At 52.2% G+C, this 24,646-nt stretch overlaps 12 protein-coding genes across 12 annotated transcripts; 5 read left to right on the top strand and 7 right to left on the bottom strand.

The window, feature by feature from the left end:
- Positions 1-150: 150 nt before the first annotated feature.
- QC761_207210 (uncharacterized protein) lies at positions 151-1,235 on the top strand (the record flags this gene model as incomplete). Its single annotated transcript, XM_062876464.1, has 2 exons — positions 151-497; positions 551-1,235. 2 exons carry the CDS (start codon positions 151-153, stop codon positions 1,233-1,235), a joined length of 1,032 nt encoding a protein of 343 aa, XP_062735060.1.
- A 426-nt stretch (positions 1,236-1,661) lies between these two features.
- On the top strand, positions 1,662-3,147 carry QC761_207200 (uncharacterized protein; the record flags this gene model as incomplete). Its single annotated transcript, XM_062876463.1, has 2 exons — positions 1,662-1,751; positions 1,805-3,147. The coding sequence occupies 2 exons, from the start codon at positions 1,662-1,664 to the stop codon at positions 2,474-2,476; spliced, it is 762 nt and encodes a 253-aa protein (XP_062735059.1). The 3' UTR covers positions 2,477-3,147.
- A 247-nt stretch (positions 3,148-3,394) lies between these two features.
- Positions 3,395-4,805, bottom strand: QC761_207195 (uncharacterized protein). The gene is made up of 2 exons (XM_062876462.1): positions 3,973-4,805; positions 3,395-3,924 (listed from the first exon to the last, which is right to left on the bottom strand). Exons 1-2 carry the CDS (start codon positions 4,301-4,303, stop codon positions 3,644-3,646), a joined length of 612 nt encoding a protein of 203 aa, XP_062735058.1. The 5' UTR covers positions 4,304-4,805; the 3' UTR covers positions 3,395-3,643.
- Positions 4,806-4,820: 15 nt separating this feature from the next.
- Positions 4,821-6,348, bottom strand: QC761_207190 (uncharacterized protein). The gene is made up of 2 exons (XM_062876461.1): positions 5,881-6,348; positions 4,821-5,825 (listed from the first exon to the last, which is right to left on the bottom strand). Exons 1-2 carry the CDS (start codon positions 6,046-6,048, stop codon positions 4,926-4,928), a joined length of 1,068 nt encoding a protein of 355 aa, XP_062735057.1. The 5' UTR covers positions 6,049-6,348; the 3' UTR covers positions 4,821-4,925.
- Positions 6,349-6,435: 87 nt separating this feature from the next.
- Positions 6,436-7,022, bottom strand: QC761_207186 (uncharacterized protein; the record flags this gene model as incomplete). Its single annotated transcript, XM_062876460.1, has 3 exons — positions 6,436-6,590; positions 6,673-6,781; positions 6,861-7,022. 3 exons carry the CDS (start codon positions 7,020-7,022, stop codon positions 6,457-6,459), a joined length of 405 nt encoding a protein of 134 aa, XP_062735056.1. The 3' UTR covers positions 6,436-6,456.
- Positions 7,023-7,446: 424 nt separating this feature from the next.
- Positions 7,447-8,087, bottom strand: QC761_207185 (uncharacterized protein). Its single transcript, XM_062876459.1, has 2 exons — positions 7,765-8,087; positions 7,447-7,694 (listed from the first exon to the last, which is right to left on the bottom strand). Exons 1-2 carry the CDS (start codon positions 8,060-8,062, stop codon positions 7,564-7,566), a joined length of 429 nt encoding a protein of 142 aa, XP_062735055.1. The 5' UTR covers positions 8,063-8,087; the 3' UTR covers positions 7,447-7,563.
- A 495-nt stretch (positions 8,088-8,582) lies between these two features.
- QC761_207180 (uncharacterized protein) lies at positions 8,583-10,079 on the bottom strand (the record flags this gene model as incomplete). Its single annotated transcript, XM_062876458.1, has 1 exon — positions 8,583-10,079. The coding sequence occupies one exon, from the start codon at positions 10,077-10,079 to the stop codon at positions 8,583-8,585; it is 1,497 nt and encodes a 498-aa protein (XP_062735054.1).
- A 1,310-nt stretch (positions 10,080-11,389) lies between these two features.
- Positions 11,390-13,201, top strand: QC761_207170 (uncharacterized protein; the record flags this gene model as incomplete). Its single annotated transcript, XM_062876457.1, has 1 exon — positions 11,390-13,201. The coding sequence occupies one exon, from the start codon at positions 11,390-11,392 to the stop codon at positions 13,199-13,201; it is 1,812 nt and encodes a 603-aa protein (XP_062735053.1).
- Positions 13,202-14,752: 1,551 nt separating this feature from the next.
- On the top strand, positions 14,753-14,890 carry QC761_207160 (uncharacterized protein; the record flags this gene model as incomplete). The annotated part of the gene is made up of 1 exon (XM_062876456.1): positions 14,753-14,890. The coding sequence occupies one exon, from the start codon at positions 14,753-14,755 to the stop codon at positions 14,888-14,890; it is 138 nt and encodes a 45-aa protein (XP_062735052.1).
- A 123-nt stretch (positions 14,891-15,013) lies between these two features.
- PGS1 (CDP-diacylglycerol--glycerol-3-phosphate 3-phosphatidyltransferase) lies at positions 15,014-17,405 on the bottom strand. Its single transcript, XM_062876455.1, has 3 exons — positions 17,017-17,405; positions 16,892-16,963; positions 15,014-16,835 (listed from the first exon to the last, which is right to left on the bottom strand). The coding sequence occupies exons 1-3, from the start codon at positions 17,386-17,388 to the stop codon at positions 15,573-15,575; spliced, it is 1,707 nt and encodes a 568-aa protein (XP_062735051.1). The 5' UTR covers positions 17,389-17,405; the 3' UTR covers positions 15,014-15,572.
- A 135-nt stretch (positions 17,406-17,540) lies between these two features.
- Positions 17,541-18,540, top strand: QC761_207140 (uncharacterized protein). Its single transcript, XM_062876454.1, has 7 exons — positions 17,541-17,698; positions 17,762-17,782; positions 17,852-17,858; positions 17,923-18,000; positions 18,063-18,105; positions 18,160-18,327; positions 18,391-18,540. The coding sequence occupies exons 1-7, from the start codon at positions 17,648-17,650 to the stop codon at positions 18,437-18,439; spliced, it is 417 nt and encodes a 138-aa protein (XP_062735050.1). The 5' UTR covers positions 17,541-17,647; the 3' UTR covers positions 18,440-18,540.
- Positions 18,541-19,721: 1,181 nt separating this feature from the next.
- QC761_207130 (uncharacterized protein) lies at positions 19,722-24,618 on the bottom strand. The gene is made up of 5 exons (XM_062876453.1): positions 23,622-24,618; positions 22,335-23,531; positions 20,303-22,279; positions 20,175-20,249; positions 19,722-20,115 (listed from the first exon to the last, which is right to left on the bottom strand). Exons 1-5 carry the CDS (start codon positions 23,749-23,751, stop codon positions 20,081-20,083), a joined length of 3,414 nt encoding a protein of 1,137 aa, XP_062735049.1. The 5' UTR covers positions 23,752-24,618; the 3' UTR covers positions 19,722-20,080.
- Between the last annotated feature and the right edge of the window lie 28 nt (positions 24,619-24,646).

Here is a 24,646-nt window from a genome sequence, read left to right as displayed (position 1 = left end):
CCTTTGTTGGTTCACATTCGGGTAGCGCCAGTAGCCTCGGAGATCGCGGTTACCGTTACCCCTCCTTCACGTCGCGCAGGTATTTAACTGGCAAGCCCAAGGCTGTCGATAGATATCTCAGGAATTCACACAACACGCTTTCCTCCAACTATGACCATGCCGCTGACGAGTGATATCACCATCGACGCCTCCAAGTTCTCCTTGGAGAATGTGAGCGAGGAGACAATCGGCGTTAACAACTTCATAGAGAGGGCGACTTCTAGTGGCCCAACATGGCAAGAAGTCGGTCCTGTGAAGTGCCGTGAGATGCGTGAAAATGGCAAGACCGGATTCGCTGCCCCGGTTTACCTCCCGGCGGCGAAGGACGTGGTTGTCTCATCACGAGATGCAGGTCGAGATATCGCCTTACGCGTATACACCCCCGATAATGGCCAGCCCAGCAAGGGACTCTTCCTCCATATCCATGGCGGGGGCTTCGTACTGGGCACACACCAACAGTGAGCCTTTTCCACTTCCTCGCTACCATCCACACTTAACTAACACCGCGCAGCCAAGATGGAAAACTCAGAGAATACGCCAACACCTTCCAGCTTACAGCGCTTTCTGTCGACTACCGACTCGCTCCCGAAAACCCCTGGCCTGCCCAGGTCCATGATTGCATCGACGTAGCCGAATATCTTGTAGACAAGGGTGAACATATTTTTGGTGCCAGGCTCCTCTTCATCAGTGGCGAGTCGGCTGGAGGTAATCTGGCTGCAACAACCGCCTTTCACCTTTTACGCGCCCGCCCGAACCACAAGATTGCCGGCCTCATCCTTCCTTATGGTTGGTTTGATGTTACCCAAAACTTACCCATGGTGACCACCTTCGAACGACAGCTGCTTGTCAACAACGCAAAGATGTTGGGGTTCGCAATGGCTTACGCCCCGAACACGACGATTGAAGAGCGACGAAACCCACAGATATCGCCCATCTACGACGACATGAGGGGCTTGGCAAAGGGTGCACCGGGAGGCAAGCTCCCGCCGGCATTGTTCCTGTGCGGGACCGAGGACCCATTGCTGGATGATACTCTGCTGATGGCTATGAAATGGATGATAACTGGGAGCGAAGCTATCGTCAAGATCTACCCCGGTGCTTGCCATGCCTTCACGGCAGTGCCTGGATTCAAGGCGGCCGAGGAGGCTTGGGAGGCTACCGTGGAGTTTATGCGGGAGAAGATGAAGGGTATCTAGATTGAATTATGCAACATGATTGCACCCAACAAAGTTTGCTTTGGACTCGGGAGTTGGGCATTCTCTGGAATGTTATTTCCGTCCCCACGGCCAACTGCGGTGATAGCACAAGTTCTGTGCCGTAGCGGTGCCGTGGAGACGTCTTTGTAATGGTGTGCACCGGGCCCTGGATTACCAATGGAACTTGTCGTACAATCCTTATCCACCTTGACCCGCTGTAATCCTCGACAGAATTTGTAATCTCGATAGTTCCAAGGCCATATAGAATTTGTAATCTCGATAGTTCCGAGGCCATATAAATATTCCCAAGGTTCATCTCTCAACTTTTGAATGCAGCATCAACAACTTCACACTCCTCACTCTCGGTCCACTAAACTAGATCCCACTTGATCATCATCAATTGGGGCTCAACATTCCAAGCACACCATGTCACCACCCACCAACTTCCTCATCACTGGCGGCAACCGTGGTCTTGGTCTCGGCCTCGTCAAGAAATACCTCCAGCTCCCGAACCATGTACGCATTTCCCTCTTTATTTGTCTGCAGTCAGCCACTAACAACGACAACAGAATGTCATCGCCTTCGTCCGCAATCCCTCCTCCCCCAGCTCCCAAGCCTTGAAGACCCTGAAAAGGGACTCGTCCACCAACGTCATTCTCATCCCATACGACGCCTCGGTGTGGGACTCCGCCGCCGAGGCAGTCAAAATTCTCGTCAACGACCACAAAATAACCTACCTCAACACCGTCATCGCCAACGCCGGCATCGCGAAGATCTACCCCCTCATCAAGGACGTCAACCCCGCCGACATCAGGGAGCACTTTGAGGTTAACGTTCTCGGCCCTGTCTCCCTGTTCCAAGCCACTCGGGAGTTGCTCCTCGCTGCTAAGGAAACAACCCCGGAGAAGAAACCGATCTATGCGTTCATGGGGTCAGGAGCAGGGTTGTTGGAGGGTGGATTGGCTGTCCCGAGCGCGGCGTATGCGCCGACGAAGACGATGTTGAACTGGTACGGGATGAAACTTCATCAGGAGGAGGAGTGGTTGGTTACTTTTATTATTGACCCGGGGTGGGTAAGGACTGATATGGGGAATTTTGGTGCGCGTTCTTTTGGGCTGGAGCAGGCGAATTTGGAGATTGAGGAGTCGGTTGATGGGGTTTTTGGGGTGGTGAATGGGGCGACGAGGGAGAGGGAGGGGGGTAGGTTGGTGGAGTATACGGGGAGGATTGAGGGGTGGTAAAGGGAGAGGATATATTGATGGAATTGTCTCTATGAATGTCAAACTCATGACCCCATCACATGCTTGGTTTTCTTCTTTGTGCTGCTGAATGATTTGACCAAGCCATTGACGTGTTTCACCGCTCGGTGTCTGGATTGACGAGGTCCTGGAGTTATTGCGCCCTTTAAGTCGTCGGATTGGATGTCAGACTGGATGTCCGTAGTCGGCTGAGTCTTGGGAATGGTATCGGTTGGCAGCGAGTGGCTCTTTCTCTAACACTGATTCCACTCTCGTCTGGCCGGCCTCCTCTGCCTTTCGCGACTGCTCTTCTTTGCTGGCCTGTTCAGCCTTCTTGTTCTTTTCTTCTTAGACTCCGGTGCCCTCTCTGCCTCCATCTCGATGATCAGCGCTGAATGCTGAGGGGCGGAAAGAGCGTGTTTGGGTTCAGGACATGGTGACAAAAGCTATCAGAAAGGAGGATGGGACTTGGTTGGCGGGGGTGGGGGGTGGCGCGTACATGGCCAGAAAGGGGGCCGGAGGTCGTGGGGAGAGGATTCTGAGCAGTTCATCAACTAGGGATGTCGTGGACAGGATTCATGGTGCTGCAAGTCAGTTATAGGCATGATAAATATTAACTTATGTCATTTGGAAAAGCCAATAGGCATCTTCACTCTCTTTTCAGGGCCCCTAACTATGCTTTCAAACCTACCTACTATCTGAGGCCTTTCGGTTGTTGTTTGAGGCCGATTTAGGATTTTTGAGGCCTGCGAATTATTTTTTAAGGCCTGTTAATTATCTTTCGAGGTATACTTCATACTTTCTGGACTGCCAGTTACTCAGTTCACAGCTTGTTAGGTAAGATTCCAGTATTTGAACAGAGGATTGTCTTGGTCTGGGAAGTTTGTGGTTGGTATTGCACATTCGATAGCTCTGACCACACAGTTATGAAGCCAAGCGTTTGAATACCTACGTAATACCAGTATCTGTGGTCTGATAACCAGTTATTTCCACTATGGAGGTAAGAAACCTGTAAATCAAGAAACAGCAACCAATATCAGAAACAAAAAAGAACGAAAAGTCCCCATCAAAAAATCAAAAATCAAACAACAATCAACAGACGATCATCCCCTTCCAAGTCTTTCAACCTCTTCGAAAAAGCAGAAAAGCAACGACAGCCTAAACAGTCCTTCAAGCCTCCCACTTCTGCACCTTCCGACCCTTCACCCCCTCCGCCTCCTTCAAAGTAAACGGAACACTCCTCTTGGTACCCCAAGCAGCCTTGATCTGCGCAGCCGTAAACTCGGTCAAGCACCTAAACTTGCGCGTACCAGTAAACCCGCCAAGGAAAGGATCGCCGCACTCGTACTCAAACCCAGGAAAGGGGAAGCAGTTCCCATAGACATTCCCATCAAGACCGTACATGTCATAGTTGCGATCCTTGTAAATAGCTACCATCGTCATGTAAGCCTCTGTTTTTTATCACCGCTGCTACCTATGGGGCGAAGGGCCACACTTACTCCAGTGGTACACAGGGGGGTCACTGTGGAAGTTCATCTCGAGAACGTCAATGCCGTCAGCGGGGTAGTGCTGGACAGCGCAGTTGAAGGGATCGGAGGAAGATTCGCAGCGGACGCCGACTTTGTTGCCAGAGACGTCGTCGCTGCCGAGGTAGTTGGGGTTATCGGCAAGGTCGTCGCAGGTGGGATCGGTGTCGAAGATGTGCCACATCGGCCAGACCTGGGGCCCCCCGACGGTGGTCTTTTCTTCGGCCATGTAGATGTCGAAGTTGGCGGTGACGAGGGGGGTGAGGGTGGCGAGGGTGATGGCGCAGAGGGATTGGAGCTTCATGGCGAAGAGATGAATTGCTGAGATTGCAGACTTAGAGAAGAAGTGTTGTTAACGATGCGACGATGCTTTGCAGTGATAGAAAGTCTTGTTTGATGGTGAAGATGAAGATGGTTGATGGCGGGATGGTCTACTGATCTTTATACTTGACCAACGTGGGTTCGAGTCTCTTCACCGATGAAGAAGCCAAGAAGCTCTAGTCCATTTTGATGTATCAATGTGAGGCTATGACGATGATATCAGTGACCGTGATGCTCAGGCAGCCTCACCGACGTCTCTGGGGAAGCTGAGCATAGGGGAACAGCTTTCAGTTCCTGGTTGAACCAAAATCCTTCGAAAGTGCTAGTCTGGTTGTCTTGATGGTAGGCCACTTAGACGCTGTGTGAATACAACTCTGTTCACTTGGCGTTAGGCTTCACCTGCAAAACTGGGTTAGTTTTTTCTGCTTGCCTTGTTTTCTAACCCGAGCCCTCGGACTACACCACGACACCCATGCGATTTACACTTTCGGATCACGCATGCCGGCTTCAGCTTCGCAATCCATCGGGAAATTGCCAAACCAACAACATTCAGCAATGTTCGTTGTAGGGAGATTCAGATAACAACTCTATAGGTACCCAAAGCACTACTCCTCAATCTTGATAACAATCTTGCTAAAATGCTTCTGCTCCTCCATCCTCTTGTATGCCTCCTTAACGTCTTCTAACCCGAACACGACATCATCCATCACCGGCACAACCGCCTTCTCCTCCACAAACCGGACCAAATTCCTGTACTGCTTCCTGCTACCCAACAGCACACCCCGGACGATACAAGGCCTCCAGAGCGCAGACATCATCGGGATTGTACCAGCATCGAACTTGCCAAGCAATCCAACCAAGCAAATAATCCCATCTGTCCTCACAGCCGCCAGCGACTGCACCAAAGAAGAGTTTCCAGCAACATCCACCACCATATCCACGCCCTTCTCACCAGGAGTGTACTTCTTGGCCGCCTCACCCCAGTCTTCCGTCTCCTTATAGTTGATGACATGCCTCGCCCCCAACTCCTTCAGCCTCTCCGCCTTCTCTTCAGAAGAAGTAGTAGCGATGACATTCGCTCCAACAGCAACAGCAAACTGCAAAGCGGCGATGCTAACACCGCCAGTCCCCTGAACAAGAACCCAGTCACCCTTTTTGATCTCTCTCCCAGAGACTCCAAAGAGGGCGTTCCAGGCTGTCAAACCGCTGCAGGTCAGTGTAGCGGCTTGGACGGGCGTCAGGTTGGAAGGGCCCTTGATGACGCCATGCTGGGTGATGAGCATCTGGTTGGCGAGGGTACCGTCCACCCTCTGCCCAAGACCAGCGACAATTTCGGCGGCGCCTGGGAGAGCGGTTTCATCTGATGGTGGGACGGTTGGGGCGAGGTAAGTGATGACTCTGTCGCCTGGGCTGAGACCAGTCACGGAGGACCCAACGGCGACGACCATGCCCGCGCCGTCAGAGCCAGGGACGACGTTAGGGGTGATGGAGCCGGCTACTCCGCCCTGTCAAAAGTTAGTGTTGACCTTTACGCGGTGGTGTTTGGGAGCGAAAACCAACATCGCTTTTGGCAATGACCAAATCACGATAGTTGAGACTGGCAGCTTGAAGCTGGACTAGCACGTCATCCGGTCCCAGCTGGTCGGTCGAAATGTCCGAGTCGACCAGTTGAAGGGAGGTATCATAACCTTCCTGGCCTGTGAGAATCCATTTCTTGCCGGCAGTCATTTTGAACGATATTCTCTAATATTTCAAGCAGAACGCTGTTGATAAGTTGTTGTATGCAAATTTCCCAGTTGATGATATCAACAAACGTCACATCAACAGTACTGGAAAGAAGAAGAAAAGCGGGGGGAGCCAAGTATGTAGAACCGAGCAAGCGGGTGGATTCAGGTTCGATTGTGACAAATCAAAATCTCACGGCATCCTCATCGGCGTTAGAACATTTCGAGTGGAGTTAAAAAGAACTTTTCGACATCCAAAGACTGTAAACTTCTTTTTTGACAATTTGACAACGGCGAACGGAATAGTAGAGACAGACATCTCAAGACGAGCCTGACGTCATGTCATGGCTTGATGGCCCCACTTTTCAACCCCTGAAGCCACCCCCTGAATCCACGAAGAAAAAAGTCCTTCTCAATCCGAGCATTCTCTGATCGAATAACTCTTCCAAGATCTGCCCTGTTCGGCAGGAACGCAAACCCTCGGCCCGGGAATCGCAACGACGGCTTCACTGGCAAGATCGCAGTCCTTGCTGGAATACAGTGTTACTAAAAACCACATTAGCTACGGTACCTAGTGCGGCACCTTTCGCAGGTTGGAGATGCGAGCGACAGAAGAGAATAAAAATACCTTTGCAGTTCTCCACAACCTGACGCTCCACTTGAATGGCCGTCGCGTAGCCTCCCATTGGCTCAGATACATTCTGGCAGCCGCCAGTATGCTCCAGCAGAGCCTCGTACTGAGCGCCAGTAGGTAAAGTAGTAGTATGTGCCTGTATGGCTGCACGATGGGTTCTGGTAGAAGCCAAGCTGGACCACTGTTGGTGGAGAGGGGACTTGACCTGTTGGCGTTGGTGCCCGTGGCAGAGCTGGTGTTGCTATCGCGAGGGCTGCAAAGCCAGTGATTGCGAGGAGACACTTCATACTGAATGAGATGAATAACTTTGCGATTTGTGAATGCTGCCTGATTGTGAATATCATGGTATGGAAGGGGCAGAATTCTCTATTTATGATCGGCGCTTCCTCTGGTCATTGTTAGCATGGACATTGTGCAAAAACGCCGACGGGATGTTTGTGAGGGGCTTATGTTAAACATAGACAGCTCTCAGGATACTAGCTACAACACACTCCTCCATTTTAGGCTCTCCCTCCGTTACGGAATTGGTCATCAGCCATTTAGGGTAGTTGGGTGACATGGAGATGCTACCTACCTACATATCAGATTCAAGCTTCGTTCAGGTTAGAACGTGCTTGGGTCCCCTTGAAGGATTCAACCGGAAGAAAGTCTGGGCGAAACGAGTCGGTTAAAGGTTACATTCGCGGTCCGTATGTAGACCGAAAGCAGGACTTGTCTGCATCCATCAGTGGTGAATCATGAAGACCTGTGCGACTACGTTGGGGTCCTGGAACTTGTTTTCAATGTCGTTCTTGCCTATTCGACATCAGTTGTAATGCAGTTTCATACACTGTCTGTGTATAAACATTCTCTGAAGGCCGCCCTGGTAACCAAGCCACATGCTCCTCAATCCAAACAGCCTCTGATAGCGAAACTCTTCCAAGTCTTTTCCGGCTCGGGGGGAACACAAGTCTCCTCTGGAATAGGGATCCCGCTTCCGCTGGCAGGATTGCAATCGGGGTTGGTATACACCGTTACTGAAAACCGGGCATGTAAGCTACCTCTGTGCCGCACTTGAGATGACAGAGGCCGTAAATAGCGGCTTACCTTTGCACTTCCTATCTTGACGCTCCACTTTGATGACTCTCACATCGCCCCATACGTCCGGCACATTCTGGCAGCCTTCCGTCTCGTCCATTACGGCTAGGAACGTGCCGAGCCTGGTGGTCATGTACCAGTAAGGGTCTTCATGGCTGCATTCGGGATGTTGGTAGAAGCCCAGGATAGTCATCAAGTCTCCCCAGGGGTCCTTGATGCGGCCAGTTGGTGTGGAAGGCGAGGTTGGTGTTGCGGTGGAAAGGCCTGCGAGGCCGGTGATCGTGAGGAGGAGCTTCATGATGATCATCGAGGAAGGCTAACTGGCTAGCGAAATGTCAAGAGCAAGCTGTAGACCAATTTATGGAATCAACGGGATGATAGCGTCTCTTTATCGACAGCATTGTTTGGGGAGGCGTAGCAGACACATTCTGCTATTGCCGAACCTCGTGGCGGCTATATTAAATAATTGATTAATCCAACATACACTACAACGCAGCTTGACTCTGTGTCACTGCTGAGACAGCAATCACCGGTCATATTTCATCCTTGTGTAACATAGAAATCATCGTTGGAACCTTGTCCGTTCTAGAATTGCGTTAGGTCCACCTAAAGGATTGACCCGGAATCTGCTCTGAGTAACACGAGCTACCTAGGTAGGCGTTGCATTACGGGCCCATAAGCGTTTGTGGAACAGCGACAGTGACCTATGACCCCAATACAAGAGGAATATCAGAGAGTTCAAGAACAGATCTGAGGTCGATACGCTTACTGTACATGATTCTCTCAAATAATTCCTAAAGTAAAGAAAACAGTGGCTTTTTAACAACCTATGCACATTTCCAGCCCTCCAATCTATCCGTCAACCACCCGCTAGTCCTCTTTAACGCCGTCTTCCTCTCCGTCATAGCCGGCGCATACCCCTGCCCCATCATCAACTTATTATCCATCTTACACAAATCCTCCACCCAGCTCCACTGAACACAATCCCTCCACGACTTGCAAGCCTCCTCACAATCCCCCACCGACTCCCAAGCCTTCTTCCACTTCCCCTCATCATACCCCTTCCCCTCCGGCCCAGGAGGATCATTCTTATTCCCCGAACTAACCTGCCACATCCCCGACATATTGTCCCACCACTCCGCCCTATTATTCCGTGCCCTCAACTCAGGAAGGATGACCCGTTCCGCAAAGTCCCCATGCCTGATCGGCCCGTCTTTCTCAAAATCCCACTCCTGTTCCAACTGGTGATATCTCGCCACATCTCTTGAATGGACTTTATGCCAGCTCAGCAACGACTCGCACCAATTCCACTTCTCAAATCCAAATCGCCAGTGCACAACAGGGTTGAAGCCCCAGGTGAACCTTTCGTCTCCATTATTCTCCCCGAATTTGACCCCGTATTTGTTGAGCGCGTGACCGAGGACTTGATCACCGCAGCAGTGGGCGGCCGTGTATTCTTCGTAATCCGCGGCCATCTTGTCGTTTTGCCCAAAGGACCTCTCCCACGCTCCGCGGGAGATGACAAAGCCCGCACCGCCATGGGCGAAAATCACGTCCGACTTCCCGGCGAAGCTGCCCAGGTAATGCGACTTCCTCCAGTCATACTTGGACAGGTAGGCAAGGATGTTAGTGAGGAAGAGATAAGTGTCGTCTTCCATGTAGATATACCACTTCGCGTTGGGGTAGTTCCTCCCAGCGTGTTGCATCAACGGGACGAACTTGTACTTGTCGATGATCCAACCACCCGCGGGGCCAAAGTTGTCGCCTTCTATACCCGCTGCTTCGACGTAGGCGTTGTGGCTGTCGTAGAGCGGTTGTTGGCGATAGATTTCGAAGTCGGGATGGTTTGATTTGAGGGTGTGAGTGGTGTTTTCTAGGGCGTCTATGATGTTGAAGGTGCCGATGGTGGAGGGGGCGTCGGAGTAGATGGCCGAGTTGGATTGGGGGATGCGGTCTGGGGAGAGGGAGGTGGTGAGGTGGATTAGAAGACGTTTCCAAAGAGACGTGTAGCCCGTTTTCATGATCAAGAGGACGTCTTCTGGTGCCAGGGTACTGTCTTTGGGCTTGCCATTTGGGCTCTTTGTCGGTTCAGGGGTTTGAACTGCTGGTGGTGGTGGTGACCATGCCGTGGTGGTTGGATGTGAATGGGGATCAAGGTCGACATCATGACCGACTTGTGATGGTGGCGTTCTCCAGTCTGGAAGTATGACGGTATGATAGCTTTCGTTTGGAATTTTGACATCGACAAGATGATAGATACCCCAAAGGCACGCTGATATCACGATAGCTGGCACCAGCTGGTTATTCCTGTATGTCACAACCATGATACTGGTTCAGTAACGTAGGTTTGGATGTTGAAATTGGACAAACAGAAAAAACTGGGTTCTCATTAAAAGCCTCTAGGCGGTGAACTCAAGATCAGTCGAGGTAATATTTAGCTAAAGTCTTTGGACCAGGTCCAACCAAGGCATCCATGGCGCTCCCAAGCAGCTTCGAGTGAGCTGAATGTCCCCATACACCGACCTTTCTGTGGGGGCTGTGACCCCGATACGACGTGTTGCACAAAGACTCGAAGCGAACAGGCGGCGAGCGACTCTTGGCCGGGATTCCGAGGATCATGTTGAAATTGACTCTACGGCGCAGCCCGCATAAAGGCTCAGGACATGATCCGAATACAACCTTGAGATCTGATGATGGTTAGCTTGCCATATAAGCATAAAATTGAGACAAAGTTCTGACTCACCAGGATTCAAGATCAAGATCCCAACCGAATGACCGTGCTCATGGGCTGTTGGTTCTACAAGTTGAGTGCGCCGAGGGTTCGGCGTGCAACTGCGGCTAAATGTGCTGTGCTCCCCAATGTAACATGCCCTAAATGCCCTATGGGCTGAGCCGGGAGCACTGAGAGGTCGTCCTCGGTCCCACAATAATTGTGTGGCGCAAACTGGAACGCTCTTTTCCACCGGACACTGTCACGATGCTCTTCTGGAAAAATAGACCGCCATTCCACAATACTCTATTTGCCTCTTTGTTCAATGTCTCAATACCCGACAATTGGATACCGAGCAACCTTTGGACAGACTCCCACTCGTGCCCACAGCCTCCACAACGTACGAGACATACAGTAAAAGCTGTAGGTGCACAAAGCAGCCAGCTCTTGGATTCGTCGATTCCAAGAAGGGCTGGAAGCACACTCTTCGGAGGGCGGCTCATTGGAATAAGGCGCAGCAAAAGGCCTTACCGATAGGTTGATGGATACGACGCAAACCAGCCGCGTGAAGCCACATAGGAAATCTTGGCTGAATGGGACGTTGCAGCCTCCAGAGCCGCTACTTGCTCACACACCGGACAAGTCCTAATTTGACGACACGATGGCTTCCCGGGTCACCAGCTACGGGGTCTGTACAGATTCTGTCATCTGAAGAGGGGAAGCCGAAGTCAGATTCCAGGCAGGCATACGAGCTGGCCTCTACGGTGTGACACGGTAAGTCACAGCTTAGATGTGGACACATGCCTATGCTCTCTCCCTTTTGTACTGCTATCCCCTCCGTCTTCTGACCAGCCTGGTCTGTTCACGATACACACCTTCTTTCAGGAGTTCTTGTTGGCCAGCATCACTCGCTTTGACGATCCAATGATGTCACCAAAGGAGAAGAACGACGACTTCCGGGAGCCAGTGGTGCAAGGCCATCCCCCTTCAGCCTCTCGTTTACTTCTGAATTTTTTGGGTTGCCTATTATCCCTACCCATCTACTACTTCTCAACAGTCCACAGTCGCTACCCCGTAACGCTAGACATCGTCATCACTATCGCTCTCACAGAACTCAACCGTTATATCGTTGAAGGACGTCGACAACACTTTGCTCGTTCCCTACATACACCGAGCTTCGACCAACACTTGGACGAAAAGAAAGAATGGAGCGGTCTTCACTTGGAAGCTCAACCATGCCTCCCCAACGCGGACTGTATGGCGGCAGTTGTTGGCTGGCGAGAGGATCCATCGCTCTATGCCCGGGCACTTCAAAGCTACAAGTCAGCCAAGACATGTACCTTCTTCCTTGCAGGCATCGACGGCGACGAGGCAGAAGACCAAGACATGGTCAACGTCTTCTGCCGAGTCTTTCCCGAGAACTCCACCGTCATCCAGATCCCAGAGCCCTTGGGTGAGGTTGCTGAACGCATCCGCGCCAAAACCATGGCTCTCCAGCGTCAAAACGGAATTCCTGTCAACGAAGACGAAGCAAATGCCATTTCCATGCAAGCTTGTCTCGACCTAGCCCGATCGATCCTTCGACAACATGACCTGACCATTGGCGGTCCCAAGGGTATCAAACATCTCTGTCTGAAGCAACGCCATATGCACAAAAAGGGAATAATGTTCACAGCCTACGTCTTTGCACTTGTCATCTCAGACATCCTCGGCATCGAGTACCTCTGGTCCTCCGACTCAGACACCATCGTCTTTCCAGATTCCTTAGAGAAAACAATCAACACCATCGCTTCCGACCTCAAAGCAGGCGGTGCCTCCTCCGGGCTTGTCGTCCACAACAACAGAGAAACCGCAGTCACAAACCTCGCCTCAGCGGTCTACTGGGGCGAGCTCTACCTCACCCGCTCAACACCAGCTTGCACCGGCACAAGTGACTGCCAGTCTGGTCCCAGCACCGCATTTCGTCTGTCTGCCCTTCCGGCGATCCTGGTGCCGTGGTATACGCAAATCGCCTTTGGCAAGCGGATGATTGTCAACGAAGACAGACATCTCACCACTAATTTACTACTCAGAGGATGGAACGTCATCTTTGCCTCCGATGTCCTGGCTGCAACAGACACCCCTACCACAATGTCTCGATGGTTGAGACAACAAGTCCGCTGGGCGAGGGCAACACATATCGAGTCGCTTCTCAGGCCAAAGGTCTATCTCGTCAGTCATCCGCTTCTGTTCTACGGGATGGTGAAGCGGGAGTTTGGACCGGCGCTCGGAGCGTTGGCGGTGATGTGGTTCTTTTTCACTGGGCACCAGTTGATTGAGATATCGGTTATGGACTTTGTCTTTCGGATCTTGATTAGCACCATGTATAATTTTGTGAGGAACACGCACCGGTTGAGGCTCGGAGATGTGAGGTGGATCGTGCCGGGGGTGTTCTTTTACTACGTCCCGTTGCCGGCGGTGCAGATATACAGCATGCTGACCATGGCAGCTGATGGCTGGGGGACGTCGATGAGGGCGAGTGGGGATATGGAACGGGCAAAGAGGGAGGGCATGAGGAAGGCGTGGTTTGATCTTGGGTTCTTTGTTGTTTGGATGGGGATTGTGGCTGGGGTTGTGGCGAAGGTGTTGGCTATCCACTGGGGATTGGTGTGGTATGAGAAGATGGCGTGTATAATGGTGAGCATGGGGATGGCGATGTGGGGTGGTTGGAGGGTGACGATTGGTGCTTCTGGATGAGGGGACTGTGTAATTGTAGATGGATGTATATAACTACCTAGATTTTAGATATATATTTACAACGCATTTCAGTGTGATTAGAAGTAGGGATATGTATTGATCACATGCCTTGCAAGGGACTTTACACAAGTGAAGCATCTTCCTGGGCTTCATGAAGGGTCTTGAGTGTGATGTCGACAACCGTGTAGAAACTGATCTGCCCAATCCCAGGTCACAGAACCATGGTACAAGACGACGATATACCGAGGCAACGTCCGTATCTGGTTAATGGGCACAGGAATATCGTCCACGTAAAAGAAGATGATGACATGTTTTGCCATAACTGATACAAGACGAGCAATTTTGGGTCTGGTTGTAGGAGAATAAGCAATCATTTTCTTCTACGTTGACAATACACATTCACCAGCACGAAGCTGTGGAAGAATGTTGTGGTTGGCAGGCACGGTAATGCTGTTGTGTGAGAGTTGGTATTCTGTGAGGAATTCGAGGACTGATATCGAGCACATGCTGACATTTATATCCCGCCCTCATGCGGGTCCTTCGCCGTCTGGGCCGCCAGCCCCGAAGTCGCGTTTCTTGACTCACGGCTAGTCCGGGGGCGCTGGGACGTTGACGCGTTGGAAGCTCAAGCGTCTGAGCTCGATCAGAAGCCGCTCAGACACACGTTGGTCTACTTGGCTTCCCAGATCCCCGATCTTGACCAACCCTCAGATGTTCGAGTCGGGGAAGGGAAGAGGTTGAAAAATGGCTCGGACCCGCGACAGCCCATCGGTGATAACGGTGGTCTGTCATCCACCAAAAGCTTCGGCCCGCGATAATGGCCCTGATAAGAAACTCCAAAAGTTAATACTCCGAACATGTCTCATATCTTAAATGCGAGCCGTTCAACTACCGCACTGGCAAGGGCAACAAGGTTGCATATCAACGCGCCCCCTCTTGCGTGATCCCGCAGACCTCATCAAGGGCCATAGCTCCCCTGTGCCTCAAGCCCACCAGCAATCCCTTGAGATCCCTAGCCCTATCTAGGATCTTCCACCCCAACCCAGAACAACCTTTGTGGCTGAACTACAAAATCGCACAGTCGAAACCGTTTCATATCCATCGCTGGGTCTTGTGGGTACAGCACGCCAGCGGCGCAGCACCTTTATCTCTGCGTTGACATCCCGCAAAACGAAACAACCAAGAAAAGGGGCGCGGACGCAACAGATTACGCCACCCGCGACAGGGCCCTAATTTTAGCGGTGCTCTTCCTCCTCCTCTTTGCTTGGGAAACAGGTGAATGGGTCGTTGGCCGGTACTCCGATCCGCCAACAACAACACCACCACCACCACCACCACCACCACACTCACCACTTAAGACTCGACGACCTCCTCGTCTCTTGTCTTGGCGACCACCTCTGATCATGTCGATCATCAACTTTCAAAACTGAGAGCCAAAAAGTGGTCCAGCAGGAGCTGCCATATCCCCTCCTCTTCCTCATCTCTCCGGTGGAGACTCCATACCTCGCTGGCCGACCTATTCCTTTCAACCATATCTACAACAAAACCACCATGATGCAAGCCGTCCCCCTCAAGCGGAGCCTCTCCCGCTCTTTCATCAGAGTCATCCAGCGAGCGCTCCCCCTCGTCAAAAGCAGGAGAAGATCATGGACGACGAACGCCAAGATCAGGATGCCGATCGACTTGTGAGGATGAACGACAACCACCAGATAGACCGAAGATTATCTGAAGCTACCGCTGGAACGCTTGTGCTGGGGGTTGGTTCGGGAGATGAAGCGTGGCGGCCCAGTCAGATCAGCAGGGCCCAAACTGTCGGGCCGGACCCCCCACGATCGGTCCCAAAAGCTTCGACTTGTTAACAGCATCCTCCAAAAAATCATCTCAGTGGCGCAATGCCATTGTGGTGGACTTTTCCGGCGTTTTTTAAAATGGGGACTGCACGAGACTTACAGGGGGGGGCGTTTCGGGAGACGATCTTTTTTATGTCTTTGCATTTCCAACAAAAAACGGGGATGTTTGTCATGTCCGGGATGACTTAAATGCGAATCAGTATTAGGGAACGGCGTTTATCGGTTGTCTGCTTTTCAAGTTTGCATTGCAGCGCATTTTGATGTCGGAAATCGGGGCGGGAGGATCGAAGATGTGGTGACTTTTTGCATACATACCCCATCGTCCGGCGTGACGGCAGAGGCTCTCGAGTCTGATGGGCACACTCGCTCAGCATTGAACAAAACATAAACTTCTATCCGTCTAAACAGCTGACATCTGAACTGTGATGCTGAAGTATCCTTCTATCCGTATTCTTGGGTATCGTTTGTCTCTCCTATTCTTACACCAGTCCTACACATCAAGTCTCCACCAGACCAGTTCCTTACAAGGCACCTCCCACAAGCCGCACGATCAACATCGCAATGCGCACCTTGAGACCGACGCGGCGCTCAGTCTTGGCATAGTCCTCTCGGGTGACCACCGTGGTATTTTCTTGCAGCCAATTTTGCTCGTTGGCCAGTTGTTTCTTCAGACTCTCATTCTCCGTCACGATGAGAGCGTTGGCTTCCAGGTCCAGCGAGTAGCTTCTCTTAGTGTAGTTGGAGCTACCGATCAGACTTATGGATGGACCATTGTTGTCTGGTAGAGTCACCCACAAACCCTTTGCGTGGTACGTCCAAGCTCCAGGCTCGCCAACCGTGCCCTTCCTCCACTCTTTCATTACCGTAGATGAGTCCAGCTTCTTCTCATGAACTGCGCGCACAAAGCGCCGGGCAAGCAGTGTGTACGCATCTGGTAGCAGTCCTGAGACCCCGGGAGACTTGTAGAAGCCGTTGGCATACGGTGAAGCTGTAATAACAGTATTATTTTGCGATGCGGTTGACAGAAGGAGCTTGGTCAGCGATGGGGCAGGGTTAAAGTATCCTGCGGTAAATGTCCAAGATGACCTGGAGTATTGTGGGGCGGCAAGGGTGTTCAAAATATGCGTGATGGCCGGGAGTTCTGTCGATGTGTCTGGCGACAGTAATTGCGAGAACTGGGCGAGCATGTAAACAGATGTATCCCGCTTTTCCAATGGCGTGGAGTCATTGGCGGTCAGCGGCGCAGTCTTGGGTGAGATGAGACCTGCCAGCAATCCTGTTGATTCTCTGACAAACTGCTTGTGATCTTCCAGAGGGGATGGGGCGGCGTTGTTCTTGGGCCACACCATGTTGAAGCCGGAAGGGGCGTCGGATGGGTCGATGCGAAAGCTGAGTGACGATACGGCATCATGCAAATTGGAAAAGTATTCCGTGATGTCCCTGGACGAAAACAGGTGATAGCGATCTTGCCTGTCGGTGAAGTAGTCGTTGGACAGGTTGGCGCCGGTCATCATGATCTCGTCGTCAAAGCCGTACAGCTTCATGTGTTGTAGACCCCATCCTTCGTTTATTCTCTTCGGGATGTGCTTCTTTCTGAATCCTGTGAGATTCGGTGTGTGGTACATGCGGATCTCAACACGATCTGGGCCGAATTCCTCGACCAATGGGGCCAGAAGTGATGCGCATGATGGATCAGGGGCTTCGCGTGTGCCTCTCAGGGCGTCGGTAAGGATGCTGAGTTTGAGGTTCGGCTTGGAGCGCAGCGCCTCTTGGAGTGTAGTGATCTTGGACTTGTCAGATACTGACAGGGCAAAGCTCGATCCAAGCTACAAAGACATACCAGTTCCTTCTCAGACTTCCCAATGTACAGTGTCGACAGGAAGATGCGTCTTTCCGCATTGCGAATCTTGTCCTGTTTCCGAGTCAGAGCCCAACGACTGCTAGAGGGCGGCGGGGCTAGACAACCTTGAGGGTTTCGTAGAACTCGGTTGGCGATTGGAGAACCCGAATTTGCGATCCGTTGATCCTGAATGATGGGGCAATCTTATCAAGCTCGCTGACAAACGGGGACAGCATTCCGGCACTGGAAGTGGCAGCGGACTGCGCGCCGGGAGTGGCGTTTGCTGTGGGCATCGAGAATCGCCGGCATTGTGGTGGTTGTTTAGCAACCCGGAGGGATGGTTGTCGGAGGGCAGCCCGAAGCTTAGTCGAACATCGTGAGGCAGTCCTGGTCAGCATAGCCGAGAAGCGCTGGGGACTGGAGAGAAGAAAGGTGGTGATATCGGCGGCGGTTCGGAAGAGGGTGAAGATCAAAGAGCTGATAGCTTGGTAGTCCATAGGTTCATAGGGTGCAACCTGGAACCGTTGACAATCTCGAAAAAGAGCGCTGATGCAGGGAACGCGGGGCTTGGCGGCAGGGGTAATTGGAGCTCTCCCATTGGCTCGGGAGTCGCCGGTCCACAATCCCGCCCACTGGCGTCAGTTCGGCAGCGAGCTCCCATCTTGCCTGGGCTTGGCCGCAACGACCGCAATCCTCAACTGATACCATCACCACATCCAGCCACGGTCAATTGGCCCGCGCTCGCCTTTGCCCACCATGTCGTACCTCTCCAGAACCCTCGGCAATCTGCGCAAGATTGGCTTCAAGGTTTGTTCCTCCAATACCCGTGAGACACCTGAATACAGTAGCTAACCTCAGGCGCAACTCTAGGAATACTGGCATCAACTCAACGTTCGTCCCCTCCTCGAGTCCCCCGCCTACTCAGCCACAGCTAACATAGCCTCGACCCCCGACGAATAGTACATCGGTACGCCTCGAAGCACATGGACGAGGGAGGGCGGAAGATGGGAGAAGACTGACGTAGTCTGCAGGTGACACCAAGGCCGGTACTCTTGTGGGTGTCGACAAGTTCGGCAACAAGTTCTACGAGAACATGGATGAACTTCCCCGTATGTTCTAGGCTTCTATCTCCGGCTTATACATTGGTTGAAGTGCTGATCAAATTGAGCAGTCCGCTCCAGATGGGTTGACTATGCCAAGCACGACTACGATGCGTAGGTTTCGCTAATGGTCCCATCGCAACATCAGTCTAACTTGCTCTGCGACAGTGGCCAGATTGAGCCCTTGTGGCACGCCTGGATCTCCTACTCCGTCGACACTCCTCCCAACAAGGACCCCATCACCACCGCCACCGGCATTGCCAACCGCCCTTGGGCCAACACCGAGCACATCCCTAACAGGACCTTTACTAGAGCTGCGTTCAAGACATATAGCACGTAAGGAGCTTTCTTTGTTCATTATCATTTCCATTATATCGCAGAAAACTGATATTATCTCAGAACAAAGCCCAAGATTCAGTCATGGCAGCCCGTGGCCGCCCCTAGGTAAAGCAAGGCTGGCTGGGAGAAAGAGTCGCCACGAGCGCATGATAAATGTACATACAACTGTTTCCCTGGTGAATAGACCCCTGTCTAGGTTTGATATGCTCGACACCCTGTTTGTTCTTATGGTTCTACTCTGTTTGGGTATAGTCGATTCTTTGCTCCCAATTGGAAATTGTTCGGTGTGGGGCCTTTCTCCATCTCTTGCTTTGGTATCTGCCCCATTCTTTCTTTCTAGGCTATGCTCGTCACCTTGCTTGAAAGGGAGGATAGAGGGAAAGGGAAAGGAAGTGGTGCGGGAAAAGGAAAATGTCGTGAAAGAGCACAAAGTTTGGTTTCCTAATCGCATAATAATGCAAAAGGTAATTGAGAGCACATGGCATGCACAGTTGGGCAAATCAAGGGGCAGTAGGGATGCATTTTCTTAGATCAAGGCCTCTGAGAATTTCACACATTGATATTAAAAACCCGGACAATTGATGTGAAGCATGTATCTACACCACAAGCCTTTTGACCAATTAAAGAGCCCTCAAATGGGGCATCCCATAACCACTAACACACCCAAAGAGCACATAATTCAGCTTCCACCCTACCCAGCCTACCATAGGCCTGCTACTAACTTGACCAATATGCAGTCATTAAACAACGCCCTTGGTAGTCTGCTCAAGAAATACTACATCAATCCCTCGTTCCATAGTATACCTACTTTGATCCATCGCCGTAACCATCCATTCATGGCTGTTATGGAACAATATCCGGATCCAGGCTTGGTAGATCGATTATGATGCCATCTCATCACGGAGACGCTTAAAGACTGGAAAGTGTAATGTGTGACAGGAAGTCGAAAAGATTACTCCAGACGTCGAATTGGTGGAATGGCCCTCGACAGCATCCTGCTCCTCCTCAGTGCGCTTTCTCTTGGGCGGCATCGTGTCGTCAGTGGGTCTCGGTAAAATGGGGACATAGTGGTGAGGGAAAGGGAAAGTCAGGCAGAGAGAGAGAGAAACTGCGATGCCTTTTCAAAAGCCTGGCGGCTGAAGGGTCGATGAGCATGCTGCTAGCCGAAGAGTAAGAGAAGAAGAAAAAGCCTAAGCTGCTGACTTTGTAGTCGTTATTTTCTGTACTCCCGCTGGTTATTCCAGTGGGGGCACATCCTTGTCTCCGAGACCGAGTACTCCTTTCCTCCACAAGACCGACTGCTCCTTCCCCAACAAAGTCCTTTACACCCAGGTTGTGGTAGTCACGCAGCCTACCCAACTTATTGGGTCTAAGTCGCGCCTGGGAGGCACTTGTCCCCAGCCTTGTTTGTTTCTCTTTCAAATGTCGCATATCGAGCCATTCTGCTTTGTCAAAATAGCATTGATTAAAAAATCAGGTACGGACGTCTTCCTTGTCATCTCCTCTACTTCAGTCTCTCGCATACATGTCTAACAGACCAACGCATATGCATGCCAATGCAATACCTCAAAGAGATCGACAGCTCTCTTGCTCTGTCAGCAAAGCAAAATTCCCAATTCTGAAGACAAGGCAAAGGTGATAAGGAAAAAGGGCTGTTGCAGGACGTATATACGGGCAATGAAGGCGTATCTTTTCAGGCAAGAAAAAGTCAAAAGCAGCGCAGAAAACGACCTTCTTTCTTTCCCTCCTTTTATTTGAAGCGAGTTTCGATAGCTGCCTTGATGGCTAGATGTAGCAAGATTTTGTCAGCGATGGAATTATGGAGCAATAAGAGAGGGTCGTACCTTCAGTAGTCACACGAGCATCGCCAAACAGCATTCTCGTACCGGGCATGTAGAACATCGGGTTCGGGACATCAGCTAACAATGGTCAGTTATCGGGCCCAGCCACAGAAGAATCCCATCAAACTCACCGTATCCACTAGCCAACCCTCTCTTCATGACAATCACCTGCTTGCTCTTCCACGCATGCAAGACGGGCATTCCAGCAATCGGACTACCAGGCTCCAAGGCAATCGGGTTGACTGTATCATTGGCACCAATAACAAGGGTTACATCCGTCTCTCCAAAGTCGTCATTGATCTCATCCATTTCCAGCACGATATCGTACGGAACGCTGGCTTCAGCAAGCAAGACGTTGCACTGGCCCGGCATGCGACCAGCAACGGGGTGAATGGCGAAGCGGACCTTGATGCCCTTGGACCGAAGCATTTGGGTGATATCCGAGATAGCATATTGCGCCTTGGCAACAGCCATGCCATACCCAACAACAATGATGACGGACTCGGCATTGGTGAGGGCGTCAGCTGTCTCTTCGACATTGGTCTGTGTCACACTCCCTTCAATCTTGTAGTCGCTGGTGGTGGGCGCCGAGATTCCTCCGAACAGAACGTTGACAAGTGAACGGTTCATAGCAACACACATGACATAAGAAAGAATGGAACCGGAGACGCCAATGAGTGCTCCAACTGTAGTCAAGAGAGGGTTGTTCAGCATGAAGCCCTCGGCGACCAGCGCAAAGCCGCTGTATGCGTTGAGGACGGTAATGACCACAGGCATATCGGCACCACCAATGGCTGCAGTTGTGGTGTAACCCTTGATGAACGAGAGTACGGTGTTGGCAGCAAGGGCACCGGCGGCAATCAGAGGGGCGCCAGGAGCCATGGTGACAAACGTGCCCATGGTGACCACATTCGCACTGAGTAGACCGGCGTTGACGGCATGACGACCTGGCAGCCGAAGCGGCTTAGAGGACATCTTACCGGCAAGCTTCATGAAGGCAACAATCGATCCGGTGAAGGTGATACCGCCGATGAGGACGCCAAGATAGCCAGTTACCATGTGAAGCATCGAGAGGTCAGTGACATCAGCCATAACGCTTCCGATACTGGTCAAGACGGCAGCAAGGCCGACCACGGAATGCAGGGCAGCGACAGTCTGAGGAAGATCGGTAGGGGTGATGCGCTTGCCGATGAGGAAGCCCAAGATTGTTCCGATCGTAGCAAGACCACCAAACTGAGTGAGAACTTCAGGGGTGAAGCCGACTGCCAACAAGGAAGCGAGAACACCGGACACGACTCCCAAAATACCCAGCATATTTCCCATACGGGCAGTTGCTTGCGATGCAAGACCCGAAATAGAGGTGATGCAAAGGATCGAGCTCACAAGATAGCCAGCTTGAACAAGGCCTGCAGCTCCGCTCGAGGCCGCAGCGATGAAGCCACCTCCAAACACGAGGGCCGGGATTCCATAAAGCCACGGGTACTCGGGAGGATCAGTAGCACGGCGGAACATGTCGAGCATGCGCTTTGTGATGACGAACCCACCACCAATGTTGACGAAAGCGAGCAGGACAGAGGCGGCACCAAAGACTTGAGGGATCGTTTCAGGCAAGTATCCTCCACCGAGAATGAACAAACCACCAACACCGACCATTCCAGAGATGGCGTTGGTCACACTCATGAGAGGTGAATGCAAGGCAGGAGCGACGTTCCAGACAACACGGTATCCGATGAGAGAGGCCAAAGCAAAGGTAAAGGCGTTGCCCATAAACAAGGGAGTAGTGAACTTGCCCAATGCGACAGCCGAGCCCATACCACCAGTGATCAGAGAAACCTCACGAGTTGCCTTTTGCCATGGTGTAAGTGCTACGACTTCGGCTTCTTTTGCGGCAGTCGAGGCAGCGGCGGGAGCAGGGGGAGGTGCTGGTCGGGGTGCTGGCGGGAGAATATGGCCTTCTTGTGTCACAATAGCGCCGCGTACGACTTCGTCTTTCAGATCGATGCCAAATTCCTTATCCTTCGGTGCCATGGACAGGAAGAATTTGGTGATATTGTTCGAGTACAGAGTTGAAGATTGGGTCGGTAGCCTAGAGGGGAAGTCGGTGTAACCTGTCTTACTTTAGTCACGAGCAACCTCGGGTACTGCTCCCGTGCCACGACTTACCAATGATCTTGACATCCTTGTAGGTAATCAGCTTTCCGGGTTCGGTCTTTTCGCAGTTTCCACCAGCCTCAGCAGCAAGATCGACAATAACAGATCCAGGCTTCATGATCTCAATCATGGCTTTGGTGATGAGTTTGGGCGCAGGTCTTCCAGGAATCAGGGCGGTGGTGATGATGATGTCCACTTCACGGGCTTGTTCGGTAAAAAGCTTCATCTCGGCCTCGATGAACTCTTTCGACATCTCTTTGGCGTAACCGCCTGCACCAGAGCCATCTTCTTCGATCTCAACTTCGATGAACTCGGCGCCAAGCGACTGAACCTGTTCTCTTGCAGCAGGCCGAGTGTCGAATCCACGAACGATTGCACCGAGTCTCCTTGCAGTTGCAATTGCGCTCAAGCCAGCAACACCGGCACCAATGACGAGAACCTTACAGGGCGGGATTTTACCAGCAGCAGTGACCTGACCAGTTAAGAAACGACCAAAGTTGTTGGATGCTTCGAGCACCGCCTTGTACCCAGCAATGTTGGCCATGCTGCTGAGGGCGTCAAAGACCTGAGCTCGAGAAATACGGGGAATAAGATCCATAGCGAATGAGGTGGCTTTGCGAGCCGCGAGTTTCTCCACGAGTGCCTTGTTCTGGGCCGGTTGAAGGAAGCTGATAAGGGTCTGGTCTTCTCGTGTCAGATCCACCTCCTCCGCACTTGGCCCTCGGACCTTGAGCACAACGTCTGAACCTTTCCAGACAGCAGAAGCATCGTCAACCAAGGTAGCACCGGCGGCGGCATAGGCATCGTCCGGGAAATCTGCTTCGGCACCAGCACCTTTCTCAACAAGAACCTGGGAGAAGCCCTTCTTGAGCAGGAGAGCAACATTCTGAGGGGTGAGAGCCACACGGCGCTCGTTTGGGTATATTTCGCGGGGCACTCCCACAGTCAGCTTGGAGTACGGGGTGGTCGGCGGCAGAACTGCCGTTGCCTCGGTGGAGTACGCTGCCATTGGGCTCCTTGCCGACGGCTTAGCCGGGATGCCGGACAAAACGGAGGCATGGCGGACGAGCTGGAGCGGTTGAGCCTTCGGGAGAGCAAGACTCAACGAGGCCGAACTCGGCCGATCACTTCCGGCAGTTCTCGTGCTGTGCCACGCCTTTTGTGAGATCACGGCGGTGCTGCCATTGCCAGCGCGGACTGGGGCGAAGTCTGTCAGGTCGAATTAGATTCAATGGCTCACAAAAATGAAAAGGAACAAACTTCAACGGTTGGGCGTGGGGGTCTAGCGTGGCGGCTCACCGAAAACACGAGCTACTGCTGTCAATGGCGGCCTAGAGGCGCGTTCAACGGGGCGCGAGCGTTGGTAGGGACGAGGCATGCAAGACGCGGTGTTGCAAGCCAGCGCCGGCTGGAGCAAGGACCTCGACATTATGTCTGCGCGCGACCCGTTACGCTATCGAGGCAGATCGAGGATCTTTGGGTCATTTGTTCACATTCAGGGCAGGTTGGCTTCTGACAACAATGACACTAAAGGTAGGTAGCGAGGTCGGCGGAGCAGGCGCAACGAGGGGAGGACGACGTGGACGACTGGGTGTGGGACGGAGGCTTTGTTGGAGGAGTCTCACGGTCCTGTCTGTCGTGCTTGCGCAACATCAGCAGCACTTGGTCGTCTGCTGTCAAAACAATGAACTGAGCGGAAGGAAAAAGATTTCTCTTGTCCCACAGGGCAGTGGAGGGCAGGCAGAGGGGTCATTGGTATTAAACATCCCTTTCAGTTCCTCTCCACTCCATCTGTCCCTGCTTCCTGCACTGCACGGTGCCCCTTAGGGGGGGCGTGTGCTACCCCGCCCTTGATGAGGGGTCGAGTTGATGTCCCGATGCGTGTTCCGTGATTGCCATCAACCGTCTTATGGCTGGCAGAATACCCGGCGGCATCTCATGCTTCATCCTCGGGTCGGATGCGACGGGTTTACGAGGTGGGTTGCCGTGGGGTTCACTCCATCCATCCCGAGGAAGGATCACGGATGAGTCTCCATCACGAGCTCCATGTTGAAGATGCTTTGTGCGAGCTTGGCTGCATGTCGACGCCGCCCTCTGTTTGGTTCAAGACGAAAGATTGCGGGGATGGGGAAGGTGGAGACATGGCCCCACAGCACGTCAAGTGTGGATCAATGTGTCCGCCAACTTGAAGTCTTGGCGCCGTGCATCTTCAGCGTTCCACGAACCATCCACGCGCCAGTCTGGCATCAAGCCGGCCCGTTTTCCAATCTTCGAGAAGTTGAGAGGGGGGTGAAGGTGCATGTTTGGTACTTTTTTTTCGGGCC

The sequence above is a fragment of the Podospora bellae-mahoneyi genome, chromosome 2 (assembly GCF_035222275.1).
Source record: "Podospora bellae-mahoneyi strain CBS 112042 chromosome 2, whole genome shotgun sequence".
Taxonomy (NCBI): Eukaryota; Fungi; Ascomycota; class Sordariomycetes; order Sordariales; family Podosporaceae; genus Podospora; species Podospora bellae-mahoneyi.
Note: the sequence above shows the minus strand (reverse complement) of the source record. Positions and strands in the feature narration are given on the sequence as shown.

Excerpts from the sequence above, each read along its gene's own strand:
- QC761_207195 (XM_062876462.1), bottom strand. The coding sequence starts at position 4,303 with ATGAAGCTCCAATCCCTCTGCGCCATCACCCTCGCCACCCTCACCCCC. Across the intron at positions 3,925-3,972 it reads CCCCCCTGTGTACCACTGGA|AGGCTTACATGACGATGGTA; the intron begins GTAAGTGTGGCC and ends GATAAAAAACAG.
- QC761_207190 (XM_062876461.1), bottom strand. The coding sequence starts at position 6,048 with ATGACTGCCGGCAAGAAATGGATTCTCACAGGCCAGGAAGGTTATGAT. Across the intron at positions 5,826-5,880 it reads TGGTCATTGCCAAAAGCGAT|GGCGGAGTAGCCGGCTCCAT; the intron begins GTTGGTTTTCGC and ends AACTTTTGACAG.
- QC761_207185 (XM_062876459.1), bottom strand. The coding sequence starts at position 8,062 with ATGATCATCATGAAGCTCCTCCTCACGATCACCGGCCTCGCAGGCCTT. Across the intron at positions 7,695-7,764 it reads TCAAGATAGGAAGTGCAAAG|TAACGGTGTATACCAACCCC; the intron begins GTAAGCCGCTAT and ends CCCGGTTTTCAG.
- PGS1 (XM_062876455.1), bottom strand. The coding sequence starts at position 17,388 with ATGGACTACCAAGCTATCAGCTCTTTGATCTTCACCCTCTTCCGAACC. Across the intron at positions 16,964-17,016 it reads AGTTCTACGAAACCCTCAAG|GACAAGATTCGCAATGCGGA; the intron begins GTTGTCTAGCCC and ends ACTCGGAAACAG. Across the intron at positions 16,836-16,891 it reads GGAAGTCTGAGAAGGAACTG|ATCACTACACTCCAAGAGGC; the intron begins GTATGTCTTTGT and ends GACAAGTCCAAG.
- QC761_207140 (XM_062876454.1), top strand. The coding sequence starts at position 17,648 with ATGTCGTACCTCTCCAGAACCCTCGGCAATCTGCGCAAGATTGGCTTC. Across the intron at positions 17,699-17,761 it reads TGCGCAAGATTGGCTTCAAG|GAATACTGGCATCAACTCAA; the intron begins GTTTGTTCCTCC and ends GCGCAACTCTAG. Across the intron at positions 18,001-18,062 it reads GAACATGGATGAACTTCCCC|TCCGCTCCAGATGGGTTGAC; the intron begins GTATGTTCTAGG and ends CAAATTGAGCAG.
- QC761_207130 (XM_062876453.1), bottom strand. The coding sequence starts at position 23,751 with ATGTCGAGGTCCTTGCTCCAGCCGGCGCTGGCTTGCAACACCGCGTCT. Across the intron at positions 20,250-20,302 it reads AGGGTTGGCTAGTGGATACG|CTGATGTCCCGAACCCGATG; the intron begins GTGAGTTTGATG and ends GACCATTGTTAG. Across the intron at positions 20,116-20,174 it reads TGCTCGTGTGACTACTGAAG|CCATCAAGGCAGCTATCGAA; the intron begins GTACGACCCTCT and ends TGCTACATCTAG.